The sequence below is a fragment of the Saccostrea echinata genome, unplaced genomic scaffold, assembly GCF_033153115.1.
Source record: "Saccostrea echinata isolate AGI-Se365-2 ecotype Australia unplaced genomic scaffold, CSIRO_AGI_Sech_v1 ptg000022l, whole genome shotgun sequence".
NCBI lineage: Eukaryota > Metazoa > Mollusca > Bivalvia > Ostreida > Ostreidae > Saccostrea > Saccostrea echinata.
Window position 1 is genome coordinate 3,984,831 of NW_026889771.1, and position 24,452 is coordinate 4,009,282.

At 34.1% G+C, this 24,452-nt stretch overlaps 1 protein-coding gene across 1 annotated transcript; it reads left to right on the forward strand.

Annotated features, from left to right (window-relative positions):
* Positions 1-6,937: 6,937 nt before the first annotated feature.
* On the forward strand, positions 6,938-9,324 carry LOC133190796 (leucine-rich repeat and death domain-containing protein 1-like). The gene is made up of 2 exons (XM_061326483.1): positions 6,938-7,238; positions 7,873-9,324. Exon 2 carries the CDS (start codon positions 8,138-8,140, stop codon positions 8,984-8,986), a length of 849 nt encoding a protein of 282 aa, XP_061182467.1. The 5' UTR covers positions 6,938-7,238; positions 7,873-8,137; the 3' UTR covers positions 8,987-9,324.
* Positions 9,325-24,452: the final 15,128 nt, after the last annotated feature.

Here is a 24,452-nt window from a genome sequence, read left to right on the forward strand (position 1 = left end):
TTAAAAATATTAAGGATATTGTGAAACGCAAATGAAAGGAAGGATAACTCTTTCTACATAACTTAAAAACCCTCTATACACTGCACAAAAAAGACTTCTGATTTTCGTTATTTTTCTGAGTAAGTAATCTGCCCTTACGACTAAGATAAAATAAATCGAAATCTATAGTGCGTTACTCATTTCGTAATCAGCTTAAGTATTCTTAAAAATGTAAGAGGACAAGATAAATTATTTGAACACATTATTTGTGTATATTTTCTCCACTTAAATAAGGAGGAGTTGCGGATAAGATATGGGTACCCTCAATATTATAGAAAGAATGATAGCGTCAAGGTTTTGCTATGGGAAACCCCAAATATCTGCCGATCGAAACGAAAAATAAGAGGTGTACAATGACATTATGTAATAAAAATTCTGTGAAAATTTCATGAAATATAATTCAGTGGTATAGAAGGAGTTGCGGATATGTTAAAAAAAGAATGGCAGTGTCCATGCTTTGCTATGGCAAACCAAAAAAATTTGTCCGATCAAAACGAAGAATGGGAGGATTTGTTTGTTTGTTTGTTGTTAAACGTCCCTCTCGAAAATTTTTCACTCAAATGGAGACGCCACCACTTGCTGGTGGAGAGCTGCGAATTTTGACCTAAGCTCGGCACTCAGGGCCATTGAGCAGTGAGGGATCTTTTTCGTACATGTACCAGCGCCTACTGCAAAACAGGACTTCGGTTTATACGGTCTCATCCGAAGGACCGGTCTCCATGTCCCACAGTGGGATTCGAACCTGCGACGTAAGGATCAAATCCTTACTCCGCGACTCTGGAGCAGACGCTCTTACCACTGCGCCACGCGCGCCACAAAAAATGAGGTGTAAAATAACATTATGTAAAAAAGATTCTGTAAAAGTCTTATTAGATTTTAATCATTTGGATAGGAAGAGTTGCCGATAAGGGATTGGTACCCCTCGTTTTATAAAAAGAATGGCAGTGTTCGTATTCCGCTTTGGGAAACCCAAGTATTTGTCCGATTGAAAAATAAGATAGGAGGTCACAAAAGCACCATGTAATAAAGATTCTATGAAAGTTTATTAAATTTTAATGATTGGTATAGGAGGAGTTGCAGATAAGAGATGGGTACCTCAAGTGTTACGGACGTGCGGAAGGACGGAGACCCCCATCTTTATACTACCCCCCCCCCCGGGTTTCAAGCGTTTAATCCACCTTAATAGTCAGTCCAAGGTGTATAACCACAATGAAGAAAAATATAAAGTTCAGGAGAATGTTAATATACATGTAGGTCAGACCTCTCCCTTTTGCAGATTCCCTCCATTATAAACATAAAGGGTTCCTGTTATCAATCCTTGCAATATCTATGAAAATTCCCTGTTATCTTTTGTCTTCAGTAGAGTTTTTAGATCATACAAAAGCAAATCTTCACGAAGGATGAGCAGTCGTCCATAAAGGATGATGCAAGGCCATGTTTTACAAAAAGACTTACGACGAGATGGAAAATCTGGATCAGCTCCAAACCTGGTCAACATAATAGTTCGGTAACGTCACTATATTCCTGTCGCATGCGTGGCGCAGTGGTTATAGCGTCTGCTTTAGAGTCGCTGTGAAAGGAGTTCATCCTTACGTCGCGGGTTCGAATCCCACTGTACGTGGAGACCGGTCCCCGTGTCGCAGTGGTGCTACACGAAAAAGATCCCTCAGTGCTTAATGGCCCTAAGTAACGAGTATTGTTCAGAAAATGTAGACCTCCACCGGCATGTGGTGGCATCTCCATATGAATGAAAAACTCGAGAGGGACGTTAAACAACATACAATCAATCATTGTATTCCTTTAGTTGACATATGCCTGTTTTCAGAACTATCCGCCTAAAACATAGCTACCTCGGGCAAGTTTGATGGAGAAGTACGTTTAGGTAAAATACAGATGAAAATTCTGAATGTCTATCATTACCTTGTCATAACTTATCATTTCTTTTTTTTTATGTCCACCCACCCATTATTTTATCGCCATGTATATGCGTGAACATAAATTTCATATCCTGATGAGTTACAAAACTCGAGCGCAATAAAGAACTGAACTTGAATTGAAACAAGAGGAACTGTGAGCACGAGCTCACAAAAAGATACCCCTCGCCCCCAATATGTTTATAATGGCAAAGACCATGTTTTGCTATAAGAGATCCGAAATAAGTGTCTGATCAAAAGTAAAATAGGGGTGCACAATGGCACTATGTAAAAAAAGATTCTGTGAAAGTATCATTAAATCTTATTCAATGGTATAGGAGGAGTTGCGGATAAGAGATGGGTACCAATCAATATTATATAAAGAATGGCAGTGTTCTATGTTGTGCTACTGGAAACTCGAAATATGTGTCCGATCAAAAAGTATAATAGGAGGTGCACAATGGCATTATGTAACAAAGGTTCTGTGAAATTACATCTATCATTAAATTTTATCCAGTGGTATAGGAGGAGTTGCAAATAAGAGATGGGTACCCCTCGATATTATTAAAAAATGACAGTGTATATGTTTTGCTACTGGAAACCCGAAATATGTGTCCGATCAAAAAGTAAAATAGGAAGTGCACAATGACACTATCTAACAAAGATTCTGTGAGGTATTATTAAATTTTATTCAGTGGTAAAAGAGGAATTGCTTATAAGAGATGTGTACCCTAAAGCGTAACAGATAGACGGAGGGACTGACGAACAGACAGACGGACTGACGGACGGATGGACACACCAATCATTAAACACCCTCGCTTTTCAAGTGGGGTCATAATAATTATTATTATTAAGCGGGGTGGCCTAAGTCGTCTAAAAGATTGCGAGCTTTCCAGTTCATTCAAATTTTTATCAAGCACACTAAGCACAGTAAGTACATTTTAAAAAAAGAGAAAAAAATATTAAGATATTTTAGAATTATTACAACTGTACATTGCATTCGTGTTCAGATATCTGGCGTAACGTTTTCTTTTTCTTTAGCAGAAGTATTGTGTAAATATCTTCACAAATATGGTATTTCTGTTCTATGAAATACGAAGATAACGAACGGTAATCGAGCTTAAAAGTCCATCGGAACAATAAAAATTGGAAGCAGAGCAAATGCATAGCAAATGGTGACCACTGAAAACATCAGAGGTGGAATCAGGTGCCATGGAGAAGTAAACATCCCATATGTGCTCTTTGTCATGATCGGGCAAACAGGAAAATCTGTACACCATTCAGTGTAAAAATTATTGCCTGACAATTTGTATGAAAAAAGTCGGTCAACATTCGACTAAACGACTGACTGCATTTGCTAAAAAGGTCATTGTATCGAACATAGAATTGGCGAAATCAACTTATTTGCCAGTAGTTTTCCTCGTTTAAGAAAGTCCTCGTACATAGAACATGCTCTTGTGTATCGAATCAACTGGGAGACATAAACTCCAACTGCAGTTGATAATGGTATATTGCTGCTTAAATAAGGTAAGTAAACAAAAGAAAAGTTGAAGTCATCACGTTTATGATAAAGTTTTGTTGTTATTTTTCCATTAAAGTCTTTTAAAAGTAAAATGTCTAAATATAAATAAGATGTGTCAGACTCTGTGGTGTCTTTTACTTGAAGTTTAATGGGATACATCGAGACAACATATGAATGGAAGAAACTATTGTTAATTGAAAATACATCGTATATATATCTAAATGTCGAGTTGAAGGCCATAGCATGTGTTTTCTTCCTTTCATGTCGGAGTTTTTGAATAAATTCTGCTTCTTCGGAGTATAAAAACAGGTCAACTAATAAAGGAGCACAATTAGTGCCCATCATATTTCCAACATATTGTTGGAAGATCTGGTCTCCGAAGACTACATAAATGCTGTCCATGAGAAACTCTAGCATCCTTACATATCAACTTCAGATTACTTGTGTGTAGAATAAGAGTGATTTTTATCAAAGTAATTTCGTTGATGACCAATCACAAGATACGAAAATTTCCGACTTCCATTTTTTTAAGAAGCACTTGTCCATGATATCAAGAAGCCTAGTTTTTAATTTATCGTGAGGAATGGCTGTAGAAAAGTCGTAAATTTTTATGTTACTGACTTTTGAAAAATTTGCCAATTTTAAATATCTTAAAGTTCTTTGGAGTTTATAAGAATTCACATCTGATTTATTCCGCTTCTAGAATACGCTGTAGCACTAGTACGTCTGAAGTTTCTCCTTTACAGCAGTTAATATTTTTGTAATGAGGAATAAAGATAGGGGCTTAGAACTACTGCGTTAAGGTTTTAAATGTTATTTGGAAAAAGACATCGTTAAATCACTGGTCAGAAAAACTTGTGATTTCTTTAGCATTCAGGTAATTTATAACACAATACTTTAAAGAAACTAAATAATAACGAGCATATACATGTATCATATACATAAGTCATTCATACATTTAAAAATTGACACACAGATATTTCATATAGCTACAATGCCTATTTTATTTTTCTTCATGTATTTTGTTAAAATTTATTTTACAAAGAAATATATCAGAGAAGCATTTGGTAAAATCAATACGAAAAGTGTTTGCCACGTTTGGAGTAGGAAAAATGTTTTACTATGGAGCATATATCTTTGACAGATTATTAAATCTTTTCTTATATTTGAATTCGATTTAAGTGCACCTGCAAATGGAGTTCATTAATCTCTATGTAAACATTTTATCAATATTGATCCTTTTTAATATACAAAGGTAAAATTCATTTTATGGATGTAAGTTTTGATAAGGAAAGTAAGAAGTGTGAAAATACCAATTCAGATTGCCAAAAGCATATTCCCCTGCCGAGCAATGTTTGATAAGATTGTCAGCTTTTCTGAAATAATACAGAGTACATGTATTTGGTGCCCGTCATAATCACCCATGTTGATTAAATGTGATGTTCATTTACGTATTGGAACTTTCATACATGAAACCAATAAGACAGTTTAAAAAAACTTAGTTGAAAAAGGCACAGATATAGTTTACACGAATGGAGGTCTAATTGGGAAGTCATACATAGCTCGTGCATGAAGAGGGAAATGGAGAGTAAAGCAATCCTGTAAGTATTAATATACCTTGTTCAGAAGAATATTTAATATTTTCAAAATGCTACGGTGCACTTGACACTGTGGGACTGATTTTATATCACAGCTAGTTCTCTGCTTAACCTTACCTGTAACAATCTGTCAACTGTTCCTGGCAATCCTGTAGTATATACACTGAACGCTTCTTCTCCTACTTCATAAATCTTCACCATATTGGATTTGCCTTCAACGTCATCATTTATAGAAATATACCCCTCCTGCCCCCCCCTCCCCAAATAAATACCTTAAATTGCTATATGTTATTCTAAAAGATTATTCATGAATGAATGTGACATGTCTACAACTGTAACCTATAGTTTGACCAATTCCATCCGAAAGGTGCTTGACTTACAAAATCGCTTTTTGTTGATATTTTGAAGAAACAGTTGCTGTAGCCATTTATCTACTCTTGCGTGGCATCAAAGAAGCAACGTTACTTGTTTCGATCCATTTCAAACGACCAAATGTAATTTACTTTCATAAAATATTCATGAGTAAACAATTGCTTCTATGCATGATTAGCTATGCCAACCATAAAAGATCTCGTTTGTAAGTAAGCTAAATAGATATTCCAAATAATAGCAGTTAAAATTTTGATTGAAAACAGTTACGATTATAAAATATTTGTTTACTGGCTTATATTGTCCACTGCTGTTGAAATTTTGGTCCTAACGAAGATAATTAGCGTAACTAGCTCTGATGTTCCTTGCTGTCTCCGTGCTGTTGCCTGTCTTTGCTCTGTTATTTGGGAATATATAATTATACTTTGTCCATAAAAACCCGTTTTTGGTCAGTATACAAACTGCGCCTTACAAGTATTTCAACAGTGAAAGTAAGTAATAAAATTTGAAGATGTTTGCTACAACAGGTCTTCAAACGTCGTTTAATGATTTGTGTACATATTCATTGTTGATTTAAAATTATTGATCATATAGTATGGCTCGTCTTTCTCCTCATCTGAGTGAGCAAATAGTGGGCGTGGTCGTTAAATATACCTCTGTATGACTTTAAAATGCATGTATGTTTATGCATGTAGGCAGTTAAAATAGTTGAGAAAGTATTAATTGAAATTAAATTAAATTAATTGAAATTAATAAAAATATAATGTTTAGCTTAACAAAATTTTACTCGATTCTCGGCGATTCGGAATACATGTACGTAAAGATACATGTGTTTGATTCTTAGGTCGATGGACACTTAAGAAAAGAAAATCATGATTAATTAGAGGGAATACATTAATGTTTTTCCGAAATATGAAAAAGAATATAACATTAATAAAGTAGTTAATGTCCATGTGTGTAAGCTCACTATTTATTCAATTTTATTTGCTGAAACATATATGGTTTATTTGCAATTTATTATTTTAAGATTTAGAAGCTTTGTTATAACGATTTTCAAGTCAATTTAATCATGCCAAATGTTTGTCTTGCACTCCTTTGGTAGTGAGAATATTTTGAAATATCAACTCTACTATATTATCGATAAGTTTAAAATGAAGTTTAACAAAAGCGTTCTGTTTTAGGGGGCTAGATCAGCTTTAGATCAGGTATATCCGTTCGAATCATAACGAAATAAACAGACAGAACAATTTTATAGACTTTTAAATGTTACATTAGCAAATTAAACCATAAATTACATGACATCTAGACAATAGATGCGATCGTTTATCAAGAATTAAAACTATTGATTTTAAAGTCCAATTGAGTAAAGAAGAGTGAGAGTATCAATGAATTATTCATGGGTGCAACACATTAACGCAAGAACAAGGACCATTAAAAAAAATTCCACATCATGCATTGATTGTCTCTTCAACAAATTGTCATGGCGATATTCTAGCGAACAGACCAAGCAAGGTATTTTTTGACAGTCGCAGTTTAGGAAACCTTTTAGTTCATGAATGCCAAACATGTGCTTTTATTTGCGAAAGATCAACATATAAATGTGGAATTAAGGAGAAATGTATACTCAAAAATTGTGAGCGTCTTTGTTCCTTACAATGATAAATTCGACATAATCGGGGGCGCAATTTCAATTGTAATTAAAATCGATCAGCCAGGATATTTTTGTATCTAGTACCTTTTTTCTTTCACTTCACCTGCCACTTGCACTGTTGGATTACAGCACGTGAAAAATTACAGGTAAACTTTTAAAATATAATTGTATCCATGCTTTGCCCAGTTTCCAAGTCAGTAGCAGGTAAACTGGTATTCTTTTTGTGCGAATTCAGGGAAAGAACGGACTGAGGTCCAAATTGAAAGCTAATTTCCATTTTTATCTTGGTAAGTTGATCAAAAGTGCCAATATTGACTCCGACAAAGTTTTATTCCGAGCTTCGGGTTTTGAGACGCTGGACTGATTGTTTAGGGGGCTTCTGGTTCTGGTGATCAAGGTATGTTGGCTCCAGAGTAGAACGGACAGTTCAAGAGTTTCGTTTGATTTGATGTCGATAGAATCAACAAAACTGTGAAAGCACGTTAGCAATAGCAGCATTTAAAAAACAATCAAGTTAGTGTCGGGACGATTTATAGAGGTCTTTATAACACAGGTATACTTTATTATAGCAATTTATTGCAATTCATTTTTTTTGGCCTGTTTTCGGTGTGGAAGGTTTTGTATCTAAGAATCCTTTACCGCGATTCTAGCAACGAGACAAATCAAGTTATAAATGATAGAGATGAAAAAGAATGTCTTTGTGCTTAAGATTTATGACAGAACAATGTTATGCTCTTGTGTAGAGTATGTGTCTGAATTTTTGTTTCTTCTTCCATATAGGTACCTGTATCTGAAATATAGACTACAAGCTCAAGAGATTTTTTTCTACTGCTAATCATACTGTCGGATCTTTAAAAAAGGATTTTAAAGATCGCGGCCTTGACGAAAATTGGATACAGTTAAGTATTTAAGGCAGGGATAAGAATGTCATTTACTTCAACAGTGACGTAACTGTTTGTTTGTCCGGAAATTACCCTTTTTGAACTTTAATAAAAGCTTCCTATTAATCGCCAACATTTGCAATCTCTGATTGAGAATCAGTGCGATGGCATATTACTTATACACCCCTCGTACTACTTCGGACGTAAAATCATTCAGACTTCGAATTGAGACAGAAGATCCACTCTTTAAAGGAAAGAAAAAGCTGAAACTGACCGGACGGGAATTGGGTGATATTCCGAATGTAATTTTTCAACTTCATGAGCTGGAAATTCTTGATCTAAGCCCAGAGAGGCAATCGTGTCTTAATTTCAAAGTTTTGGCGGTCCCTCGAGGGATCTCAAAGCTGACCAATCTTAATGTTCTGATCTTGGACACCAACGAATTGACGGAACTTCCGGAGGAGGTATGTCAGTTGGTGAACCTTGAAAGTATGGCTCTCAGTAACAATATGTTGGACCATCTTCCGGCAGGATTTGACAACTTAAAGAATTTAAGAAGTCTTCATATGGCGAATAACAAGTTCGTAGATTTTCCCTTGGATTTATGTCAGCTGGAAAATTTGGAATTTTTAGACATGAGTGATAACAAACTCTCCATGCTTCCTGTGAGTATTTCAAATTTGAAAAACCTCCATACTTTGTTATTGTTTTTGAACAATTTGTCTGTTCTCCCTGACAGTATCTGTGACATGACAGAACTCTACTGTCTATGGATAGGGAATAATAATGTAAGTCGTCTGCCACAGAACTTTGGAAATCTGAAAAACCTGGACTGGGATGAGAGATACACATCATCGGTATTGGACGGGAATCCCCTAACATACCCCCCTCTGGAAATTTGTCGGCAGGGTATCAGGGCAATTGACAAATTTCTGAGATCAACAGACCTTAATGGTGTTCGGAAACTGGTCACCAATGCCACGTGGGAAAAGTCCGAAGAAGAATCCGATTAACTATAGAGCGCTGCACCCACTTTATCCATATATACGCAAGTCTGCCATTAATCTGAGCAGTTTATCTTTTCTCACAATTCTCCGTGCCGCGCCACGGATTATCGAAGTTGTTAACACTTTCAATTATTTGCCATGCATAGATTGTATCAATTTTTAATCAATAGCTGTATTTTCTTTATGACAATCACTGTTTACATATCATCAAACGATTTTTATAATGTCTGTTACATATTTCTATCTTTTATATACTTTATATATTCTTGTCAGAACTTTCTTTGTTCCTTTAATATTTTTTTTTCGTGCATTAAAAAGATTAGTTTGCCTGGTTATTTTACATAAATGTGCGTCAATCTGGATTTTATCTTTGTAGTTCTCATTGTTCGAAATTTCAAAGAAAGAAATAATTCCTTTTCACAGCATTTTAAAAGACGATAATTAAGCTATAGAATGCATTTAATTGTATGTACACTTCCCCTGATTTCTTGATGTATGTAATTGCAACTATTTAACAATGATCGACGAAATTGGATCAATATAACGCTGATTTCAATACACGCTTCATTCATTCCCGATTAAAGTGAACTGTATACCACTGTAAAGTGCAAATGTACTTTAATATAGTTTTGAATATTGCGACTTTACATGTACATCTTTTATTTTTCAGGGAAATAAATGATCATCGATGTGTTCTAACTTAAATTACTCATTTTCGTATCTTGAAAGTTGATTGATTGACTGATATTTAGGGTTTAACCTCGAATTAACTATCTTTCGGCGATTGAAAGTTGACATTTACGGTTAAAAATATTAAAACTTGGAAAAATTAACAGTGCGACATTTAACTCTGGACACAACATATAGCCCGGACTTTTTACTATCATTTCTAATTGTGATGTTCAAAAAAAATTTATAGTACTTGGGATTTTTTAGCAGTATCATATGCTCTGATGTTGAACTGACAAACATCTCTATTTTCAAAAATATTAAGTCCTAAATGTCAGAATTCCATGGGAGAATGGTGGGATTTTTAGTCCTAACAACTATCCCACCTTTCTTCCACGGGAGAAAAAGTATCAGATGGGATTTTTTTTTCTCTCATTGGGATATTTTCTCCCAGAAATTTGTCCAAAAAGGATAAATCTCATGGATATATACTGATAAGTGGGACATTTTCTCCCATTCATTGTTAAGCATTGGATATATCACATAGATTCTGATGAGTAGGACATTTACTCCAATTAATATTCAAATATTGGATAAATCCTACATGCAAGTCTTGCCACTGACCGATATTGCATCGTAAATATTTTCAAAGTAAAAAATCCTTGTTACTGTGTACTAAAATCGGTGTTCAAAATTACTCAACCGTGAAATGCATGACGTCACGTAGGGAGAGTGGAAAAAGCCAAAGATGTTAAGTTTGTTAACACATTTTGTAGTACCACTTGACGCACTGAGGTATACACATTGTTTTTCCTATTTGCAGTCAATATGAATTTCTTGCAATCATGGTACGGCTGAAGGAAGTTCCACTGGGTCTAGTAATTTAATTGCCTAAGTAAAGAAAAGGACAACAACATATTGCTGTGCAGTTTGCTATTAATCTTTCCACCATATAACATTCATCTGTTGTCAAAGAGGAACTGAAGTGGTTTTCAACCAACCGCGACGATGATGTTGACGCGTAACAACGCCATATCAATAAAGGGCTTTTCATCTTACCACTTCTGTAATCGCCACGGCATTACCACTGAAACCGATATTAATACAGTAGGCAATCATAGTCGTTACATTTACCCTAAAACTGAAAGAAACCGATTGCTCTATTTTGGTCCGTGAGCTCGTCAACTTTACGTCAGTCGCGCACGTGTGCGTCGTATGTCTAATTTTTCAGCATGTTTACCCCCGGGAAAATGTAGCAAGAGTTTGTCAAGACTTTTTCGCAAACATTTACATTTAACAAATCAGCTGGTCTCCGTAAATTCCATCTTTTTCTCCAATCGAAAATCTGTGGGACTAACTGGAAGGTTAGTAGCTGCAGATCTGTAGCTCTTCGAAAAAAATAGACATGCGCAGACCAGAGAGCTACAGTGCTACCAATAAAAAAATTGCATATTTATTGCGCACAAAAATGCCCTCAATTCTGGATTTATTAACTGCCATCTCAAAATATTACTTACCGGCTGTTCCTAACGTAATCCTTTACTATCTCCACAACAGAACATTCCTCAGAACCATTGGTTATAGTCCTACTGGACCTGAAATGAAGACCATCGAAAATTTCGCCGATTTATACAGCCATTTTGGCTTGCAGATGTAAACTACGAGAGTAGTTGATAGAGTACTAAGAAATTTCTTGAAATCGAGTTTTTGTGCAGTTGAGGTAAGAATTTGGAGAAATGAAACCGGAATCAAGCGCATTTTTTTTTGTGCGCAATAGATATATATAGTTTTCTCTCTGTGTGTCTATTTGTCTGCAAAAACTTTAACCTTGGCGATAACTTTTGATTGGTTAGAGGTAGGGCTTTCTTATTTCAAATGTGTATTTCTTGTCATCCTTTCTTTTGGATACCAACATATTTCACCTCTTGACCTTGGAGTTTTTGCAAAATTTTACTAAACTTTAACTTTGGCCATAATTTTGAACTCTTGGTGCTAGGGCTTTCAGGATTCACATGTGTTTTCTTTCTGACGAGACTTTACCTTGGGTAGGAATATTTTTTTGCCTTAATCTTGGAATTTGACTTACTTTTGAAAAACTTTAACTTTTGCCATAAGTTTTTAATGGTTAAAACTAGGGCTTTTATATTTCACATGTTTATTCCTTGCGGCCAGATTTTTTCTTAGGTACCAACTCTTTCCTTGGAGTTTGTCTACTTTTAAACTTGGCCATAACTTTTGAACGGATGGTGCTTTGGCTGTTATATTTATTTAAGTATCAATATTATTTACCTCATGATGTTAACCTTGGAGTTTGACCTACTTTTGAGAAACTTTAACCTTGACCATAATTTCTGAATGGTTGCTGCCAGGGCTTTCATATATAAAAGGTGTATTCGTTTTGACAAGACCTTACTTTTGGGTACCAACATATTTTTATCTCTCGACTTTGACCATGGAGCTTGACTTGAATGTGAGAAACTTAAACCTTATGTAATTAGTCATGAGCTGCCATACGGGGGCATCAGTGTTTCACAAACACATCTTGTTTTTAAAGCAATAATACTGTTAACTGAAATATCACAGACGTTATTTTTCACTTTTCTATTTGTCGAGCCTTTTTTGTATCGCCTCACTCGCCAATCTTTGGTTGTATTTCAAAATTTTGTTTAATAGTTTAAAAATTAAAAAAAATGTTCTTACGAAAGAAAAAAAGTAAATTAAGGGTTTTTTTGGGCTCCTATGCGCTGAAACCAAGAACAATGGAATACTAGTTCACAACCTGTTAAATATATGTGATCAAAATTATAAATGGTTCAAAGCGATATCAAAGGTCACAGGAAGTTCACATTCCTTGCTCAACATCCGTATTTCCCAAATTTCATTGATTTTTCTTCCAATCTAAAGTAAACCTTCCGTTAGCTAACACAGAAAGTAAACTATGAAATATAACATTTTCATGCATTAGTATCAAATACATATTTTACACGAAACAAACTTGAAGAAAGCAACCTTCAATTTTTTTTCAAGCCAATTACCATTTTGTACTTTCTTTTGTGGTTTCTTTGTAACCTGTAGATCAAAATCGATAAATTTTTTTTAAACGACAACTTATTTTGGATCTTTTATCAACAGCTGATCATTTTAATTGTTATGTAATTTGTTCGTTGTTCACAAGGTTCTTTGCGAACGCTCACAAATAAAACTATTGTTAAGGACAATGATTAATTCGGAAGAAAAAAAAATTCGAAATAGAGAACCCACATTTGTGTACCAAAATTCTTAAGCTGACGATAAATATATCCCATTTATTTTCATTTTGAAAGATTGACAAAATTCATGCAAGTCAAATGGCTCAAATATGAAATAGAGTAATTAACAAAAAAAAAAAAAAAAAAAAAAAAAAAAAAAAAAAAAAGGAAAAAAGAACTTCGAAGTCTATGTCAGACTGTATGTTTTTAAACCGATCTTTAGGGAAAAATAATTTCAAGAATTTCAAATGTATACGTTAGCAGAAATAAACAAATTAAATAGTATTTAGATTTTTTTCATATACATCCATATGCTACATATAACCTGAATTTGTTTACTTCATGAAAAAATCTTAGGGCTAAAATAATCATTTCTTCATATTATAACACAATTTTTCTATGCGAGTGGGTCTTCTCTCCATATTTTTGAAACATGTTTTCAAAGTATGCGTTCAATTTTGCAATTTTCGGTGTACAAAAACATGGAGTAACATGGACCCACAATAAATGAAAAAATAGACTGTCGTGCGGGCACGTAGCATTGTTTTTGAAAGGGGGTAGACAGAAAAAAAATTGACAGATAATCTGAAAATTCTTTGACAAGCAGAAAAAGGTTTGTTTTTTTTTAATTTTCAGATCCCAAACACGAAAATCCTTTTTTGGGAAGTGGGGGAGGGGGAGGGAGGCAGGGGGAAATTGTTAATATACATTACCATGGAATAATATTTTGGACATGAATATTGATACTATAGTGTGTGGTTCGGGTGGGATGAGGGGTTTATTGATGCATGCTATGTTGTCTTTTTTTTTTACCTTAAAAATCTGAAAATCTATTATTTATTAAAGATTTATAGTGTTGCTTTAAAAGAGGGAAAATAAGATTTATAAAACACTTCAGTTTTATTATAATCATTATCTTGCAACGTTGCGTATTTCCTCAAAATGTTGAAGTCACCTTTGTTAATATTTTCATACTACATGTATTACACTCGTATCAGTAAAATAATTTTTTAATGAACTCTTCACAAAAGGAAATCATTCTTTTGACCTCAAAAACAGCAATAATTGTTTTATTATATGATCCAATGATTAAATGACACAAACTCTTTTTGAAAACCTCTTCATCTTTCTTGGTTATTTTACACGTGTTTCCTTTAAATAATTTCTAAACTCCATAAACAAGGCGAACGCAATGCCTATAGTGCAACAAACATGAAGGTGAAAAATTAAATCTCAATTATAACAAAATTTTCTTTGATATTTCATCTAAAATTAAAGTATACTTTATGTAAAATCTCTCAATTTGCAATAATCTCACTAAGATTGAAATTTTTTGCCTATGAAATAGCATACACACACTAGAGAGGGCAAAAAGAATCATTTTCTCATACTAAAACACAATTTTTCGATATGAGTAGGTCTTCGCTCCATATTTTTCAAAGTTTATCCTCAAAGTTTGCCAAAAATATACATTTTTTGGTCAACATAAACATGGAGCAAAGACCCACTCTACACTTTTATAACACAAAATTCGCATCTTACCGGGAAATACTTTTAGTAAAGGGTCATATCACAAACATGATTTAAATGCCATAATTCTTCAAGAGCTGTGTAGCGTAGTGGTTAGCGTGTTAGTCTCAAAGGAAAATGATACTCAGGATTTTTATTGCCAGGGTTCGAACTCCACGAATACCACATTTTTCAATGACAGAATAATTTTTGCAGATAAAATTTTCCTCAGAAAAGTTTTTTTTATCATAATTTCATTAATTTCAATAATGAGAACTTTACTCTAAATACTAAATTCACAAATTGATTATGATTTTTATATATCTGAAGCTATAGGCATTCTGAGCGCCTAGTTCACCCATCTCCTTATTTTTAAGTGTCTTTGCAATTATTTACCCTACAGAAATAAATATAGTTAAGAAAATTATATCTAATTCTGTGAAATCACTATTTTTCCTGTGGTTAATTTTTGTTGTTTTCATGGCATGAAGAGACCAACGAATTCATGTCCTCCACGAAAAATAAAATTTCAAATAAATAACAAATAAGCACTTCTTCATACACGCAATCAATTCCTCACAAACCAGTATATTTTCCTTAAACCAAGAAAAGTTGAACCCATGAAATTATTTGATTTAACGGTATACTGTACATATTAACTTGCTCACCTAATTGTGGCCCAGCTTTTCCGCTGTGGTTATGACTTGCACGGACTTGAATGTAGAGGTTGACTGTTGTTAACATGAGAGGTTTTAGTTTTGTTATTTCTCAGAAAAAATATATTGAAACAATTTTTGTTACCATTATGTTTTGATATAAGTGTTAGAATCTATAGTCCACCCTTTCTGTTTACGTGTATTTTGTACCAATTTTGTTGAAAATGACCCACTGGTTATCGTGTAAGGGTAAAAAGAAAGATAAACGAAAATTTCTCCTCAGAAAAAGTTCACCTGAGCCTATTACTCAGGTTTCAGGTGGGCTAAAATGAAAGGAAGAATGCAAATTCATATACATTGTATCTATTTTTATCAGAGACTGTAACAAAATCGAGTGACTGAAGAGAAAAACACTCTCAAAAGTTATTGAATTAAGGTCGAAAATTAATAGTCTACAAAGAAGTTTTGAAAGAGTAAAATCGAACTGTCAAGAACAATTACACCAGTTGAAAACCATAGGAACATGAAGAGAGTGAGCACGTTTCAATAATAGACGATAAAGGAGGATGTGACGTAACAACAAATCAGAAGAATTTTAAGGAGCGCAAAATTATTTCTCGATTTTGAACCAGAAAAATGGTAAAGTAAAAAATCCGATTTAAAAATGAAAAAAATATTTCTTTCGAAATTGAGAGAAATGCACTTCTTGACAGGTGTAGGTTGAGCGAACTTTTAACTATCAAATCTAGAATTAAAGATCAAAGCAAGGAATCCCGTTTTACTGGAGTCTAAATTTAAACCTCCCCAGTACAGATCACAGATTGTACGTACTTGCTCTCCAAGGACTGGACCTCACCTTAAAGAGTTATTCTGACCGTATTGAAAACTTATCGAAATGTCCATTTTTGCTACTACAAACCCTAATAGCTGTTTTTAAAAAAATCATATTCAGAATTTTTATATTAAGTTATTAACCCAGACAAAGTGACAGATAAATAAATGGGATAAGAGAGAAATGCATAAAATTCTTACAAAAAATTGCAGCTCATACGTGGCAGAAATCTTTTAACAATCTTCTGATGAAAAAATTAACAGGACCAATGTGTCTCAGATGAGCGATGTGGCCCATGGGAATCTTGTTATTCATGGCATACTCGAGTAATTACTAGTACATGTACACTTTATAGCCATAAATTTGATGTGCCCTCTATTTTTGATAATGTATTGAGATTTATCTACAAAAATGATCTTGATGTTTTTTTTTTTTACAGGATGAAGAATCAATTTTCAAACAAAGATGAAAACAAGAAAACATTGATGTAACAATCAATTAAATAAAGTAAACAATGGAAATGAGTCTTGATCATCAAACCGCTTCGATATGTGTAAAAAAGGCATGCGTCTAAATGATGGAGACGATAGTAGAGACTATTTTGAAAACTTATAGTCGGATGAAAATCGAACAAAAACGATACCATTTTAAACTTTATCAATTCCTCAAGTAAATGTTGGCTGCATAAAATATAATTTGAAACCAGACACATGCATCACCTATTTTCAAAAATGTCTTTCACTTTAAGATTATAAAACACGAACTGTGTAAAGTACGTTTTTACGTTTTTATGCGATAAGTAAAATTCGATGTTCTAAAAAAAGGGACCTGTCGTTTTTTTCGATAGTGAATGATAAGCAACTTTATATATTAAATATGAAAAACATATATATTTTTACAGATTCACTTTATGGAAGTAAAATTATTGTGTATCTCGTAATTTATAAAGGGAAAGAACATTCTGATTAACAATCTTTTTAATGTTTAGAAAACCTTTAATTCTGAATAACTTCTCCCACCTCAATCCCCATATACCAACACTTAAACTTATATGTATAGAGCAGCCCGGTCCTCCGGGCTGCAATAAGGCCCTGTTAAGGAGAAGTGCTTATTTCCCAAAGTGCTAGACAGAAGCTGTCTAGAAAAATCAACGATATCAACAACAATCAACGCAAAGACAATAGCCGCAAAAACAATGTCACTTATATTAGTCCAAGTATAGAAAACAGTCTAAGAAAAAAGCTCTGTGTAACATTGAGGGAAAAACCGATATAAGTTTAGTAAGAATCCCCCTGTATAATATGGGAGTAAGAGCATCAGGTTGTAAATTTTGAATTTACTGGGGGGTGAATGCAAATTTTACAACTTAACGAATTATCGTATATATGTTTTTTTTGCGTGTTGCAAAATTTGTGGAAAAAAGGGTATATTCGTATAGTTTTTTATTTTGCGTAAGTTATTTTTTTTTATTAAAAAAAAACGGTAATGTTTTTAGAATGAAGAGTCGCGTCTCTAATTTTTGCGTGTTTTATTTTTAGTGAGTTAAAAATGGTCGCAAAAAATGCGAAAAATAGATAATTGCGAAAAAACTGATATACGTTACTATGTTGTAAATTTTGCATTTAGTCGATGCTTTTGGAAACTGCAAATAGTTACAATGTAAAAGACAATTTTAGTTATTGTATGGGAAAGTACCAAATCTCATTATTTTGAAAACAGTCCCCTAAATGGCGTCGTTTGTGTTACAGCAACAACAGTTACAAAGACGATGCCTACCCCATAATCGGAAAAACACAAAGTCTTAAAATAGATGTCTGACATAATTTGGAAAGCACCAAAACAATCTTAAAGAAAGTGTCTGTCATGCTATTGAGAAAACCAAAAACCAAAACAAAAATCCAAGACAATCCCATCTATGTTTTGAAGGACACCAAATGCTTTCAAGAAGACGATTTTAACTGTTAAAGAAAACAGCATAAAAATTCCAAACACAATGTCGGTTTATGCTTTGAAAGGCACCGCCAAAATTCCTAGGGTCATTCTCTAGAAAATCCCATCAATACTTCCTAAGATAATGTCAACAAAATTTTCTGAGACAGAAACAATATACCTCAAGCCTATGTCGACAGTATCATGGGAATTGCCAACAAAACTCCCAAGGACGATGTCATCCACGATTTGGGAAATATCAGTGATACTCCCACGAACGAGGTCCATCGCGGTTTAGAAAACATCAGCGACAGTCCTAAAGATATCGATTGTGTCATCAAAGTTTTGTGAAACATAAGCAATAGTCCCAAACAATATGCCAGCAGATTTGAAAAACACCAACAATACTCCTAAAGGCGATGTCGTTCATGTCATGGAAACCTTGAACAGGACTCCAAAATTGATTTTGTTCACGGTAAACGGATTTGGGTTGTATCAGCAACATCCCCAAAGGTAATGTCTGCCAAAATTTGGAAGACAGTAGTCCTAAACACAATGTTGTTCATTCTCTTGGAAAACATAATCAATTCTCCAAAAAATGAGGTGGTCTGGAAGCCATTAACAACAAGATGATGTCACAGCGAAGATTTGAAAAAAAAATTTAAAAAAAAAAACAGTCCCAGACCGAGACGATGTCAGCCAAGTTTTGGGAGATACCAACAATAATCTAAAAGACAATTTTGATCGTATCATCGGAATCATCAACAGCAGGAAGATGAACATGATTTAGAAATCATCATTAACAGTCCTAAAGGTTTGGTCAGCAAAGTTTTGGAAAATATAGACAATACTAGTAGTACCGGAAATTATGTCAGCCATGTTTTTGAGATACCAAGAATATTCCTAAAGACGATGTTAGTCATCAACAGCTTCCCAAGGATGATGTCTTTTACGATTTGGTAAACATTAACAACAGTTACTGTGCCAAAGATGATGCCAATCATGTTTAAGGAGACGCCAACAATACTCAGTACAACAATTCTCCTAATGAATCCTCAATACATCAATATGGATGATGTTTTTCAAAATTTGGATAATGCCAAAAGCAGTCCTAAAGTTGAGGTAAGCCATGTTTTGTAAAAAACGAACAATATACAAATTCGGTCAAGTCTTGGAAAACACCAACATTGATCCCAAAAATGATATCTCTCAAGAGAAAGGAAACACCAACAAATTCTCAAAGTTGATGTTAACCAAGATTTAGGAGACACCAGCAATAGTCCTAAGGACGACGTCCGTCATATTAAATATTACCAAAGATAATGTCTTTCACGTTTTTAAATACAAAAAGCACGCCCAAAGATGATATAAACCAAATTTTTGGAAGCAACAGCAATATTTCTGAAGATGATATTGGTCATATCATGAGGAAAATCAACAATATCCCCAAGGGTGATTCGCTCACTATTTAGAAAACAACGTAAACAACAGTAATTAGGACAGGGGTATCGCTCATGCTATTCAACGATGGTCCCAAAAGCAGACAAACAAACAAATACGATGTCGGCTGTGTTATGGAAACCACCAACAAAAGTAGATATACTGGTTAATGTGACCAATGACAGATCATCAATCTGGCGCATATATCAAAAGGTTTAGAAGTATGTAGAACGTACTTTTTTCAATTAGTCAAGAAAAGTTCTACATGTATTTCTAGATCTATAAGACAGTGTGTAATATTTCTGAAATTACATTTCTTGATAGAATAAAGTTGATTTATTGCGAAGTATTTTTAGAAAAAAGGAAAATTACTATCATAAAGAAAGAAAAAAATGTAATTTTTCAGATAATACGGAATTTTTTTTCCTCAGAAATAACGCACGCTGGAATTTACAAAGAATGAAAATGATAGCATATGAAACATATAATATTTTTTAAAATAATAAATATTATCAATTTGTTTTGATGTTGTTTACCTGCATTTTCTGTAATTACTAAGTTAACATATTCTGTATTATTTTTTTTGTGTTGTTACTTTGTTTCCATACATATATTGCAATATTTTTGAGTGACATTTCAAAAAAAACTACAGTAAACTTGAAATTTGTATTTGCTATCAGGGCCATTGTATCGACCATAGAATTTGCGAAAAATTGACTTTAAACTGTTGATATCTTTGTATCATCAATTTATTTTTCAATAGCTTTTTTTCACAATCAGTTGATTAGAATATAGGTAGCAGATATACATATAGGTAAATACTAAGAATCTGGTTATTTCTGCTGTTCTATAGCGGTATGCACATACACCTGTAAAATCGATACAGAAAGAAGTCTACCAAATCTTATCACAAGAAGATGAGCGAACAAAACGAGCAAAATGCCTATTATGCGACAAATAAGAAAGTCAAAAATCAGATGTCAATTACTTTGACATTTCATTTAACATTCAAGTATACTTCATAAAAAAATCTCAATTTGCAACGATCTCACAAGGATTAAAATAATTTGTCTATGAAATAGCGTACACACGAAAGAGGTCAAAAATGATAATTTCTTCATATTATAAAACAATTTTTCCATTTGAGTGTGTCTTCGCTCTTTTTTCTTTTTCTTTCTTTTTTTTCTTTTGAAAAATTATATAATCAAAGTACGCGTATAAATATACAATTTTGGGATAACAAAAACATGGAGCAAAGACCCACCTTACCTTAAAAATACACTTTTATGACACAACATTCGTATCTTTCCGAGAAATATTTGGAGTCCATTTAGTCAAGGGTCTTAACTAAATGCCGCCATTTGCCATTAACTGTATAGAGTAGTGGTTAGCGTGTTAGTTTCAAAGAAAAAAAAATGATACTCAGGATTTTTATTTCTTATTTCTCGAACCCCATTTTATTAAATGAAGGAATGATTTTATTTTCTGAAAGATTTTTTGGCAGAAAAGTTTTGGTTTTTATAGAGTCATATGTAAAAAATATCCTATGGTTTAACCATGCTCCCATGGGTCCTGAGTTTAGCAATTAAAACATGATCTACATTATATTAGGAAGCTTTCACATATTCAACTTTGAAAAATGAACCCCACGTCAATTTCAATCCGGGTCAAAATTCTTCGTTACACCGGCGCCGCGTCATTCCTAAGAAGTGACTCTTACTTCGCCAAACACCCGGCATTAGTGAGAATCACGTGTCTTTTGGATATGACCTTAAAACGTGGGTCCCGGCGTGTCAAGGTAGGCGTTGGCACGATAAAGAACCTTCACTTCTCAATGGCCCAGAGTACCGAATAAAGGTTTAAATTTGAAGCCATTCATCGATTTTTGGTGACGTCTCATATATAAGTGAAAATTTCTGGAGAGGAACATAAAACAGCATTCAATCAATCAATCAATTCTACTAGGACGCCACACTCTAATTCAGACGATCAGAAGAAAATCCGCAACACAAAGACTTAAAGTTTCAGTGGTTTATTATGCACAATACATAGCTGTCATGTTGTAAATTCTGATTTTTTTTCTTGCTTTGTTTGTTTGTTTGTTATTTAAAGTGACACCGTGACGCACAAACGGGAAAATTGACAAACATAGAACTTTTGCATGACCCGTGCAAATTTTGTTCAATTCCTAAAAGTATTAAGTTTCAGAAAATTACAGGTTTCGGAACCTAAAAAATCTACTTTTATGGAGAAAGAAATAATTTTTGTATGGCCCAACACGAAAATATTGCTTTACTTCTTCCTCCTTATTGTACGCATGCGCAGAAAAGTTGAAGAAGTTACCATGGTCTCAAGTACCAAAAATGAATGTTGGTAGACCAAGAATTTTGATAGAATCTTCAAAAAAGATTATTAGAACATATTTCTCACCTTTGCAAGCTCCAATTGAATGCTGTTTACAAGTTTACACTAAAAATAAAAGTGGCGTGACCTTGACATCTACGATAAGATTGAAACGGTAGATACAACCTTTGTTTTCCCGGCACTTATATTGTGCAGTCTTTTCTTGCTTTACAGTGTAGTTTAATTTTCATATCTTCGCTATACTCATAATTTTCATAAATCTTTCGCTTTATGTTATAAATATGTTAAAAGAAAATGATTTTGACACATTATGTAACTTTAACGTCCCTCTCGAGAATTTTTTTACTCATATGGAGACACCACCACTTACCAGTGGAGGGCTGAAAATTTATACCTATACTCGGCACTTAGGGTCATTTTTCGTGCCAGCACCTACTGCGACACGGGACCCGGTTTATACGGTCTAATCCGAAGGACCGGTCTCCACGTCCTGCAGTGGGACGTAAGGATCAACTCCTCACACCGCGACTCTAGAGCAAACACTCTAACCACTGCACCACGCGGGCGACATTTTTTGAATTTAGCGCGTGTGGCGGTAAATTTAAAATCGAGACAGTGATGTTTCTCGATAAACGACATTATAGAAACAGGGAATCAGTTACTAATATCATGTAATTTGTTTTCGAACTTAGTAATCTGCTTTGTTAACACAAGTACATATGTGTATATATAGAGACTTAAAATATTACATGTTTTTATTGATAAGTGTGCATTGCTTTACTTATTATCACGAAGTAGACGTCGGTAACTGATTGAAAGGTCGATAAAATCACTGAATGATTGATTGATTGTATGTTGTTTTACGTGCAGTTCGAGAATTTTTCACTCATATAGAGACGTCACCATACACCGGTGAAGGGCTTCAAATTTAGACCTTTACTCGGCACTCAGGGCCATTGAGCAGTGAGGGTTCTTAATCGTGCCAAAGCCTACCGTGACATGGGGCTTCTGTTTTTAAGGTATCATCCGAAGGACCTGCAACTTTCACTTCAAAGTGCCGAACGCTTGGCGAAGGAACAGTTGCTACCTATTTTTCATCAACTTAGGTCATTCGCGGCCGTGATTCGAACTCACGACCTTCTGATCATAAAGCGAGCACTCTACCGATTGAGCTTCCGTGACGGTACTTTGAATGCAAAATACACTGTAAACGTTTTTACTTTAAAGGTAATCATATTTTAGCGCCTTCCGCGCTGTTTTCTGCTAAAACTTATCGAATCTTTGTGCGCTAATTTATAATTGAACTAATCAGTTGAAGAGGATAATCGCGTAAAATTTGAGTGCGCAAATATGTACGTTTACAGTATATTTGATAATTTATAGTTCCTCATTTTGGATACTTTAAGTTTTGTTAGATAAATTTTGCATAAAAGATTATTTTGGGTCGATTTACGATTAAGGAAACTGCACTTGAATTGTAAAAGGGCTTTCATTGTGGATTAGTCTTGTTACTTTTTTTATTTTTAGCTCAAGTGGCTTTTCTGATCAATTGTTGTCCGGCGTCCGTCTGTATTTTTTTCACATTTTCGACGTTTCCTCAAGAACCACGGAACCAATTTAAACCAAAGTTGGCACAAAGCATCCTTGGATAAAGGAAATTCCAAAATATACTATTAAAGAACCAAGCCTCCTTACAAGAAGAGATAATCAACAAAAGGCAAAAATAGAATGGAGTCATTAAAAATCTTCTAAAGAACCACATAAGATGAAACTTATTTGAAAGCTTCCTGACATAATGTAGATTCTAATTTGGTCAAATCATTGTCCTTGGTAGGGTGGAGATCAAAAAGGGGTTAAATTTAACATTGATTATATATAGGAAAAAAAATCTTTAAACATCTTCTCTTTAGGAACCACTAGACCAAAAAAGAAGATATTGTGAAAGCTTCCAAAATCAAAAATGAAGGCCCCCTTTAGTAGGATGGAGCCACTATAGGGGATCAAAGTTTTACATTGGAATAGGTGGGATTTTTTTTTAATCCGAAAAATTGAAACTTATGTGGAAGCTTCCTAATATAGTGTATTTTTTAATTGCTTAAATCATGCCCCCTGGAAGCATGGTTGAACCACAATTATAGGAGATGTTTTACATGTGACTATATAAGAATACGTTTTGAACAAATCTTCTCAAGAACCACACTAGAACCATAAGGCCTCCCGGTAGCAAACCCTCGACGACCCCCACCACTCCCTCTCCCAGCAGGTATGATGTATAATTATTCAAGTTTCATATGTTTCGGATGTATTAAAATTGAAAATAAATAAGAATTGCATTTTATATTAAACATTCCCAAGTTGTATGGATTTAGGTTTTTTTTTTTCATATTATTGACCTCGGTTAGAGTTAGCTAAAATCGGCCTAAATTTTAGTATCAATTTTTGACATGATGCACTTATACAGGAAAAGAATTTTCTTCTCCATGGCTGCAAAGACATGTTAGTCATATTGAGATTGATGAATCTCCATGTTGTGTAGATTCAGAGACCCCTTGAAGTGGGGCTATAAAACGAGGTCATTATTTTTCACGGAAATATAAAAATTTATTTAAAATCTGATGAAGAACATCAGAGCTAATGTTACTCAGGTGAGCGTCGTGGCCCTTCTGCCTCTTGTTCAAATAGTGCTAGTTCGATCCCTTGTCCAAAATGGACAAAACCCTTGAAACTAATAATTGTTAATTTTGCCCTTTGCTCCTAAAGAAGCCATATAATCAATTTTGTTATAATGAGTTCAGTAGTTTAAACAAAAGTAGGTCCAAACGAGC

What these genes read in the sequence shown, in the direction of transcription:
- LOC133190796 (XM_061326483.1), top strand. Translation starts at nt 8,138, where the DNA reads ATGGCATATTACTTATACACCCCTCGTACTACTTCGGACGTAAAATCA.